We start from the raw sequence: 11,354 nt of genomic DNA, 5'->3' as shown, positions 1-11,354 counted from the left end.
CACCCACCCACCCACATATATGAGGGATGATACGGGCGAAAACGTATACAAAAGTCCTCGCACTTGGTCGTTCGGGAATATGCTATTTACAGAGTTCACGCTATCTGGCCGCGAAATCCAACATGCCGGTTTCCATTAGCAACCGAAAGCTGTAGCCGATCGAACGATTTTCGTAGCTACGCCCTTGCGCGCTGCGCCTTTACACCTACCCCCACGGCTGTACAGCTTTCGCAGCCGACCACCTCCTCTTCCACCCGGTCCGGCTGCTGCAGCGTCTGTAACCGAAAAAAAATTTATGAAAAAATAAATTAAAAACCCCCTCCCCGAAATCCGTTAGTCGTTTCCTATTTGCCCGTTGTTTTTTTTTTACTGCGGGTATACACAAAACGAAGCAGTTTTACGTGGGAAGACGGATGTCCGTTGTTGTCAGTTATTGCCGAAAAAACGTATCTGTACACCGGCAGAGGGTGCTGTTGGACGGCCACAATACTCTGCACACGTCGCAATGCATTTATTTAAGTCAATCATCACATACGTTTGTAGTGGTAGTCGTTTATTATCATTTCCCTGGGCGCGCGGTCATTTGTCGTGCCGTCGTCGTTATTCGCGTCACCGCCACTCGGCCGCGGTCGACAATTGATCCGGACGTCGCAGGGACACGTCACGGCTTCTCCACGACATCGGTACGTAACAACAACACTCATAACAATAATAACAAATAACAACAACAACAACAACAACAACAACAACAATAATAACAACGAAGACACGCGACGACGACGACAACAATAAAATACGGTATATAATATGTTATTATTATTATTATTATTATTATTATTATATTACATTTTATGGTGATGAATCATTATATAATATATATACATATACGGGTACGAACCGAAAATAATCGTACCCACCCATGTACGACATACCCCACGGACCCATATGGCGGCCGCTGCTGTATGATATTATAATATTACGAACAATTTATCGGCGAATCCGTTTAGGCGTAGTAATATTATGGCAACACATATCACCGTCTCCGACATGGCTTAACCTCTGCTACTTTAAAGGTATCACGTTTTTAATACAATGAGTAAACATTAAAACCATATTATAATCTCGAAATAATAATATTATGTAGCGTACCACCGCTGTGTTATCACACAACAAGTGTGTACCGCGCGGGGTACGCGTTCGTTCCGGGCTTATTGATTATCGGACAGGCAGTTTTCACACGATTGTCACGAAACGACAGTCGAACTGTATGATATTATTATAATATTCTATGAATATGCCTGTATTATAATTTTAAAGCATAAGGTTATTTCAACTTGTTCGTCGTTAATGAATCATAAATAATAATCATATTACGGCGGCGATACCGTCGACTATAATAATATAATTATTCGCCGCTGTCCGGCCCCACGATTTCCGACTATTTTATAGGCTATAGCAATTCTGTATAATAATATTAATATTATAGTTTGTTTGGCGACGTCGTCGGTGCGGGTTGCCGGCTAACTCGTTACACGGCGCTCGGATAGGCAATTGTGCTACGTCAATGTATAGGTGGCCAAAGAAATGCTGATCTTGATATGTAATAACTAATAATATTATATTATAATAATAGTGCTATACATAATACATGTATTGTATTTCGTTTTAAGGAAGTTTTTCAAAATCGATATTCAATACACCTGCAACCTATTGCGATGCAGGTCTTGAGTAAGCTGCATTTCTGCACTAACCAGCCAATATATGAGAGTCATATCATGCATTTATCAAAATAAAAAATGTGCAAGTGTACATTTTTTCTCCGTAGTACCTACGTATAATTATTTGCGATACGAATATTTATTATACGGCATATTGGGCGAGAATCCAATTTTTAAATATATTAATATTAATGATAATCTTCATCACTGTGTCCATATGCAGTTCTATTAAACGTCCAATTTAACTGAATAATAAATTACAAATAGGCAATAGCATACAGCAATGATCAATTTATTCAAATTCTATTTATTTTTTTGTATAAATTTGTATGTACCTATACTTAAGAACAATATTTTCAAATAATTGCACATGCCATTTAAAGAATGTCTTGTGGCTACAATAGCTTATTTGTTCAAAATATGATAACCACCCATTTTTCCTGTACTTATACATAGTTAGACATTAAACAGGAGACTTTTCAGAAAATGCTTATGTATCGAATTCGAAATTCGTATGAATAGTTTTAGGTGTAATGATGATTTGAAAAATGTTGAAAATTAATAATACTCTACCAATATTTTATAATTTGTAAAACTTTCGTTCGATTATAATAAATACTAGATCCAATATTTCACATAGTTGACATATTTATCAATCCTTTTTCATGAATATAATATTATCCTTAATATTTATATATTTTCATAACTCAGAAACTACTTGTTAAATGTTTGATTTACATGCATACATTCAGAAAAAAACAGTCACTATTAGTGTTTGACAGTCAGTTGGTTCTCATTAAAAAAAAAGGTTTATATCGCCACAGAATAATCCTTAAATGGTATAAAAAATCTAAATAATTGAAAAAACAATGTTAAAGTACATTTAAAAATTCCAAAAATCAGAATTTGAATAAATTTATAAGAACAAATTGGGGTGCTGCATGCTTGCTGAATCACGCTGTATAATACTTTTTCCTATTATGTATGTATATTGCTACAAATCCATAGACATATTTGTTAGCATAAGCCGCTCATAATTTCACTCGTAATCGTTGTTGTTTTAGTTGAAGTCCAACAAATTGAAACATATTTTTTCTATATGTATTCAAATAAAATAAAACCATTTCCAAATGTAAAATAAAATTCGTATTCATTGATGAGCAGGTGAATAAATAATTATACTACGCACAATTATTAATGTTCAATAAATACTTTATCATTATACTATAAATGTATGATTATATTTATGAATTGTTATCATTTTACTTTGTTTTATAGTTCCATCACTAAATAAACTTCCTAAACAATTTTGTGTGTATTATTTTTTACACATAAAATATATGACGTAGGTTCTTATCTACAAGTGAACACCTAATAAATAAACAAAAAAAAATAAAACGTTGTTTACTCAAGAAATAGCTGAAATTCTGATTGCTGATAGCAATATAACAAAATATATAACCATGGAGTTAACGTGGATAAAAGTGGTGCTAAAGAACAAAATTAGGTACTATAAAAACTTTTGGAAAATAACATTCAAAACAATAACGCTAAATTTGTCCAATTGTTTAAGTCATACATACGTATTTATTATTAATAATTATCTACGTGACCATGCGGTGTAGACATGTAGTATTTATAATTTATATATTTATTAAATTCTTTTTTCTTCATATAAAATACTATAATTGAGTAGTGGTACTATAGTCACTAATAACTTATAACTTATAAGTTTACGAGTATATCGATTATAAATTTCAAATTTATTTTGAAGAATGGTATACATAGGGGTAGTTATTTAACATATAAATTAACCTTTATAAAGCACTTAATTGCGATTATTTTATTTTTATTAAATAATTGAACTGAAAATTGAATCGTATGTTATACTTGAATAAAATAACACCATGACGCAAAGCGGATGGAACGGAAAGTTAGGTTGATTTATTTAGGTCATCCGCAGGATGTAACAGGTGTTTTATAAAAGTAAATTCAATAATTAATCTAAATGTGAAATACATAAGATATATAGGTGCCAGTTATTTATAAAGATTGACAGTCCATATATTCTTAGGTGTTTATCATAATCATGTTAATATATTATCGATTTATTTTTTAGTTATTTAAATAATAAAAAGAGTAAAATATGCAGATACCTTAAACTCTTAACATAACCGGTGGGGTAACCGGTGGGGTTGGATGGTGCGGTGACGGCAAACTGCGTTACAGTGATTTTTAATCATAATAAATCAATATAAAGAAAACATTGAGATCGAAAAACTAGTTACTATACTCTGTTCAGGGTAGAGAGAACACCGATTTTCGGTTTTTCTGCGCATCCCCACACGACACCCTGCAGTGAACTGGTTTCGATGGCAGCTTGACGCGGAGGATGCGCAGAATCGACGTGTTCTTTTGCTGAACAGAATATAATAATACTTCATACAAGTTTAATCATAACTAAAAAAATATTCATAAATCATGATAAAATACGATAATTACGTATTTATGCTATTCTTGTTTTTAACTATGCACAAACTAGCGTGGTCTACGTACACGTTGAAAAGTATGGAACGACTGAGACGACACGATACCCACATTCATCATCGTGAGCACTATCCGTTTATAAGTACATAAATTATAAGGTCTATCAGAAATTGAAACGTCGACGATCAAAATGCGTCAAAGTATACAGCTCTACAATTATTAATTATTAACGCTCCACATTTCATGACTACCTCTACATACATATACATTAACAAAATATGTACTTAGATAAATGTTATTCATATGTTATTAATATTTCAAATATTTGAATTTAGGGTTACACGTGTACCGTACAACGATCCCGGTGGTGGAATTAGATGGTAGGCAAGTCGCGATGGCAGATGTGCAAATGGATATTTACGAGGATATGTTCAAAGAGATTACGAAAAAAATTTACGGACAAGACACATCGTCGTCCGAGGACAGGCAGTTTGCTGGCCAAGACGCGTACAAAATGGTAGAAGAGGGCCTGAGCATGATCGACAACGATGAGGCTGAGTCGTTTGGCGAACAATCCCAGCCCGAGGACGACCCTTGGGTAACCAGTGACGAAACAATCGCGTGGACTACGTCGAAAATCGGCAGTTACAACGTGGACAAGAAACTGTTCAAGTGTCAGGAGTGCGACTCCATGGGCCTTCTATCCAGTGTGGCCGAACACTGGCTAGGTACGCACGCAGACGTCAAGGTGTTCCAGTGTCCACAGTGTCCGTACGCGAGCGCGTACACAAAGTGCATCCGCTTGCACTTGGCCCGACAACATAACGTGGTGGCCGAACACGGGACGCATCAACAGGCTGGCCGGAAATCGTGGAAGGAGAGTCCGGTGCTCGAAGAGGTCACCAGCTACCTGGGCCGGTTGAAGGCGGCGGCAGATAAAGCAATAGCCACCGCCGCCACTGCTGCAGCGGCCGCCGCCGTAGCAGCACTTGCCGAATCGGAAGCCGCCGATGACGAAATGCGACTAAACGCGGCCGACACGGAAACGCAGACCGCTCAGAAGCGGTTTAACTGCGCCCACTGTCCGTACGCCACTGACCGGCGGGACCTGTATACCAGACACGAGAACATACACAAGGAAGACAAACCTTTCCAGTGCGACATATGTCAGAAGCAGTTCAACCGGGCAGACCACGTCAAGAAACACTACACGCGCATGCATAGAGAACACGAGTACTGCTTGAGCCGGGTGAAACGCGACCCTTTCGGTAAGTCTGCAGCCGCAGTCACGGCTCACCATCAACATCACCTGCAGAGGGTGACGCTGTACTCGGGCGATCCACCGCCGCTGGAATCGGAAACGCAGATCATCGTGTCACGGACGATCGACGAACAGCCACTGCCCCCGGTGCCGATTATTGCAGTTAACAATCCCCTCGTGTTGGATGACCAACAACAGCAGCAGCAGCAACAGCAACAACAGCAGCAACAACAGCAGCAACAGCAGCAGCAGCAACAGCAGCAACAGCAGCAACAACAGCAACAACAGCAACAACAGCAACAGCAGACGGTCGTCAACATCGCCGTGGTAAATTTTAACGAACAGACCGGCACACACACTATACAAATACCGATACCAGCTAATCAGATAAAACCGGTGAGTTGGATTTAGCTTTCTTATTGGACGCGTGCAAGAATTATAAACCAAAAAATGCACGTTGTACACAAATTATAAAATTGCCTGTACCACCTTTAATAAGCACTAATCACTATACCCAGTAACTATGATGTGTTGAATTCAGAATATTATTTTCAATCATTCATACCTTTTATTTATAAATAATATAGGGTATCTTATAAGGGCACTGAGTAATGGGTTCATCTGTTGGGGGATGTATTCATATTTTAATTTTACACGAAGGAATGAGTTCGTAAAATCATAAATTATGATGAACCAAATCAATCAGCATTTAGCAAGCCCTTAAAATAAATATATAAATATAATATATTATGTTGATAATAAAATGATACATTGCGAAGTATATATGGGTAAAATATGCTCTACATTTAACTATTTAACTCCTTTATAGATTTTAGGGCATGGCATACGTACACAGGACTTTCATTATTTAGTTATTGTATATTTTATAATGTTTAACTGCCTAAGAAATTGTATAGCACGTACTATCACACATTGTATACGACTTAACTGCTAGAACAACAAATAACAGCAATATCTCAACACTAATAACTGGCCACACACATGCTGTAGGTGATGTTTGCGCCTGACACCATTTTGGCAGTTGACTCGGTGGTGCCAACGAGTACGGCGGCGATGACCAAACCGAAGCGCAAGGGCAGCCGGAAAAACTTCGAGAAACGGTATTGCTGCACGTTTTGCCCGTGGTCGGGCGTCGACAATTGGTGCTTAAAACGGCACCTCAACACCCACATGAAACCCTACGAATGCGTGTTCTGCGAATACAAAGCGGCCCGGGCCGAACGGTTGGCTACCCACGTGTTCAAAGTGCACAGCAAACGAATGTGCTGCCGGTGTTCGTACATTGCTCAGGACCAAGACGACTTGTACGCCCATCAGTCCGAAAACAATCAGTGAGTACAGTTTTCGATGTTTGCCATGATAAGCGCTCGCGATCGTGTTTAATTTTCAATTATATTGTTGAAATATTATTTTAAACTTGGAACAATTAATAAGTCGTACAATTTAACAAAGTTTCTAAATCGCAATCAATGTTTACCGCTAATTATTGTTTCTGATCAGGTTATCGAAATCATGTGACGTATAACACATAGGAGCCAGGAGGTACCTATTACCTATACCTACATGGATTTTGGTATTAAATACGATATAACATATAACTACACAAGTCAAGACGCGTAAGCGTATACTGTATAGGTACCCACCGAGGTATACTACACAAGTCGTATCATACATTCGTACTGTTGTGTACGCGAATGAATATGACAACCGTTGCATAACACGTACTGCTTGTTAGAGAACTTATTAGGGAGCTTAGGACAATTAAAACTATTTCTCCATTATATTTTTTTGATTTTACACTATTACCTAAACCTATGCTCCTAGCCCACAGTGCCTGCAGTGCCGTACGCACACGGTTTTTACATTTTAGAGAGATCGTTTACACTAACCTAACCGCTCACCCAGCCTTTGCTTTTCTTCGCTATAGAAAACGTGGAAATATTTTTTTTTACATAATACATGTATTTACTTCAGCCCCCTCCATTGGCCCTGTTTTGGTATGAATCTTATATAATAAAAGTCAAAGCACCTATAAACCATTATATTTCTGAAAGCGGTTTTGAAGAAACATTTTGCGTATTTTAAATTATTTGTAGAATGTAGAGGTTAATACGATCACGCCATCGCGGGATATTGGAATAACGACCTAATATAAGGTAACGGATATCAAATTCTGATTTACTCTGTTTAGCCCCCTCACCCATTGAAAAATACGCCAATCACTGGGGTGGAGGGGTCTAATTTGATTAACACGATGCTCTACACTTCCTATGAAATATAGGTACCTACATATACTACGTTTGTGTAGTGCTCAGTAAAGTAGACTGAGGTAATAATTACAAAACAACTACACAGTAATTATTATTCTACTATTTATAAGTTAGAAATTCAAAACTAATTTGTACCTATAGATTAGTAGGTATAGTATATAGACATGAACATAGTACACAATAATGGAACGAAACCATATAATATTACATATATTATTACAATTATTTACATTCGATATGCGTCTGAAACATTGTTATTAAATTAAACTTACGTAATTACATCATGTAATTTGTGTTAATATTGTTGTTTTTTGTTTTCTTTAGCAAAAGCGTTAGGTCTCGTCGTACACAGACATCGCCTATCCCGTCGTCGCCCGAACAATCCGAGGAGACTGCTGATAAAAATGACGTAATCGTCGTTTGGCCAATGGCGGGCGTGACGGATTCTCAGAGTTCTATTCAAATTTAATGGTTAATTGAATCGATGTGCCAAAACGAATATTATTACCTAATCGTAGTTACAGGGATGAAACAAACAATACATCGATAGGCATTGAGACGCATAAGATACGCCTAATAAACCTCAATCGAGATTATTTAGGACAAATACTTACATCGAGTCTTAATTATATTTGCATTGTTAATTTTTAAAACGGTACATGATAGTAATATAAGGACCCACGTATTACATTTTAATAACTTCTAGAAGAAAAAAATGTATCATACGCAGAGGTACGTTATTATTATACATATTATATAGGATAAGCCGGATAAGGTATATATTCAATTTACTTATTTTATGTACCTATTTTGACATTCGAGTAGCATCTTAAGTAAACCTTTACATATACCTTGTAATGTAATCATACAACGTAGGTTTACACAATTATTATTTATAGGTAGGTAAGTACTATATTATTTTAATTCTCTCGTGGTTGCCGAACGCGTCTGGCTTCCGGATCGACTAGAAATAGACGGATAGTAAGGATTTCGAATTAAATCAGCGTTTCTACGTACTAAACCTACCACGAGTCTTATGTTGTTGGCTTAGATTAAATCTCATAAATTTTGAGTATAAATCGGCCCACCCAACTACTAATTTTTAGTTATTATCTATTACTTAATACGACTCACGTACCTACCTACCTATTATACTATAACAGCACCTAAGACTTATTATTAGCACAATTTCATTATATACCTAGGTATAGGTTATTAGGTTAAGATTCATCTTAATTTTTATGGTCGGGGTACATATGGAAATATTGTATGATCAAAAAGTAGGTAACGGTATAAAAATAATAAATACAGAAATTATACTAAACAAAATAAAATTTCGAAGAAAAAATTGCGGTTGAAACCCTTCCCTCCGACTTTGTCCATAAACCCACTTACAATATTTGTGTCCTGAATTCAATGTCCATAACCAAACAGAAAATAATAAATTTAATTGCCTATATTCAGATTATTAATTAGCTAATAAGATATTGTTCCATTAATTTTTATACTTATATTTTATTGTTAAAGATTGTTGTAACATTGGTTGTTAAGCTTAAAGTAAATCATATTATAATTATATTATTAGTTACAATTTATATCTATTTTGTTGAAAATTATGTTTTGAAAATTTCTCGCAGGGTCTTTTTTGTCACCATTTTGATATTTTAAGATTCAAACTAATAAACAAATGATTTTACACAACTCTCATTAACTTTTGTCTATTCGTAAGTAGATAGGTAACTAACTACATTTCTTTAATTGTTGTAAAAAAATTACATAAGTATTTAAAAACGTACTGTAATGTAGATAGTTATATAGGTACTAAGTAGGTACCTATTGGCTATTTAGGTAGGTACATGAAATTACATTAACTATCTGTCTACCTCCATTGCCATTTGTCAGGGACCTATATTGATTTGATATGCCAAATTTAAAATTCAAAAATTTTATAGTATGATTTACAAATAATTTGCATATATACCTACTATAATTAAGCCACGGGTGCAATTTTACAAGAAAGATATTTAAGTAGGTAAATATGCTTCAGTGAACACTATTTAGAGCAGTACAAGTGCTCCAAGGCGTTCATAATGTGTTAACTTATAAGGATCCATTGGTTGAATATTAGACAAACATGCAGGTGATTATAAAATAAAATCTGCCCACAATGAACAATTCCAAATACCTACGATTAAGATGGTAAATATAGTAACATTTTCCAAAAAAATTGTCATTGGATCATTTTTTATTGATTTTTAATATTTAGGAAAGAATAAATGATATTTTTATTTATACCTTGTAGGCAGATTTATTAACTCGAATCACTCAAAATCTAAAATTGATAAAAATAGTCAAATTTGCTTTTAAATTTTCATGAATTCACTATTTGCAAATTACAAAACCTATTATGATAGAATAGATATAATAATTCCTAATAAATAAATTGTGATTATATACGGACTATTTAAATTGAGTATTATACTATATTTATACTTGCACATTTATTATTATTTGTCAACAGAATATTTTTCAAATTTCTTTACTTTTCTGCTATAGTAGTGGAAATACATCCATCCTCTATTGGTTTTTAGAACATGATAAAACACCAACCAGGGTGGCTTAACCACCTTAACAGAGGCCTATAAATGTACAAAGATTGTCCGGATATTTTATGCTAGGTAGTAGATATATGTGTTCTGTTGTCTTAATGGAGTACATTCTATAAACGTACACATTTTGAACATATTAAAAAGTCAAAGTATTGCATTATTGCCATTATTCATAATATTAAATTATTAATTAATTATAAGTATAGCAAAATGTCAAGTAAATAGAAATTATCAACATATAAAGCAAATTTCTCAATATTTTCAACATCATCCAATATTTGAAATTTAAATTAAATTTATTCTTTATATTATAAAAGATTATCATTGATCAAATTGAATATTTAACAATTAAGTCGTACAATAAAGTTTGTATAATCATTGTATAATTTATATATAAACTTAACTTTACTATAACAACTTCCTATTTTTAATTATTTACAACAAACAATATAGTACTTAAAAATAATATGTATTAATGTATAAAAATGATTTTTTTTGTGTAAGATGCATTTATTGTTGATTAAAATACTAAATATTTTTCATGAAATCAAAAATATTTAGAGTTTTGAATAAATCCATCCAATTCATTTTAACATATTTTTAAATACTTCCTATTTGTTAATATTGTAATGATAAACTATTCAAATTTTAATTGTATTAATAATTATATTATTATGTATTAATAATTTTATTTATTAATTAAATATTAAATTAATAATATATTATTGTTGTGTTGATGAATTTAAATAAATTGTGTTGTTATTTAGACAAATAAATAAATAGTAACATTTATTAATAAATTAAACAAACTAGGAATTATATATTTGTATGACAACATTCAACAAGTTATACTATTACTTAATAGTTATAAACTTATACATTTTACATAATTATATTTCAATAAATAATTTTACTTAAATTTGAAACATCATGAAAATATTAAGCAATTAAAGAAAAAAAATATTATGTTTTTGTTAATCATTACAAA

General features: G+C 33.8%; 1 protein-coding gene across 2 annotated transcripts; it reads left to right on the top strand.

The window, feature by feature from the left end:
• Window positions 1-194: 194 nt before the first annotated feature.
• Window positions 195-11,018, top strand: LOC111036257 (zinc finger protein 236-like). 2 transcript variants are annotated; one of them, XM_022318237.1, is made up of 4 exons: window positions 195-683; window positions 4,541-5,862; window positions 6,478-6,818; window positions 8,082-11,018. In XM_022318237.1, the coding sequence occupies exons 2-4, from the start codon at window positions 4,600-4,602 to the stop codon at window positions 8,224-8,226; spliced, it is 1,749 nt and encodes a 582-aa protein (XP_022173929.1). In that variant the 5' UTR covers window positions 195-683; window positions 4,541-4,599; the 3' UTR covers window positions 8,227-11,018. The 2 variants fall into 2 exon arrangements, with proteins under 2 accessions (XP_022173929.1, XP_022173920.1); XM_022318228.1 differs by having other exon boundaries at window positions 195-798.
• The last annotated feature ends 336 nt before the right edge of the window (window positions 11,019-11,354 follow it).

Source organism: Myzus persicae, unplaced genomic scaffold (assembly GCF_001856785.1).
Source record: "Myzus persicae strain clone G006 unplaced genomic scaffold, MPER_G0061.0, whole genome shotgun sequence".
Lineage (NCBI taxonomy): Eukaryota > Metazoa > Arthropoda > Insecta > Hemiptera > Aphididae > Myzus > Myzus persicae.
Note: the sequence above shows the minus strand (reverse complement) of the source record. Positions and strands in the feature narration are given on the sequence as shown.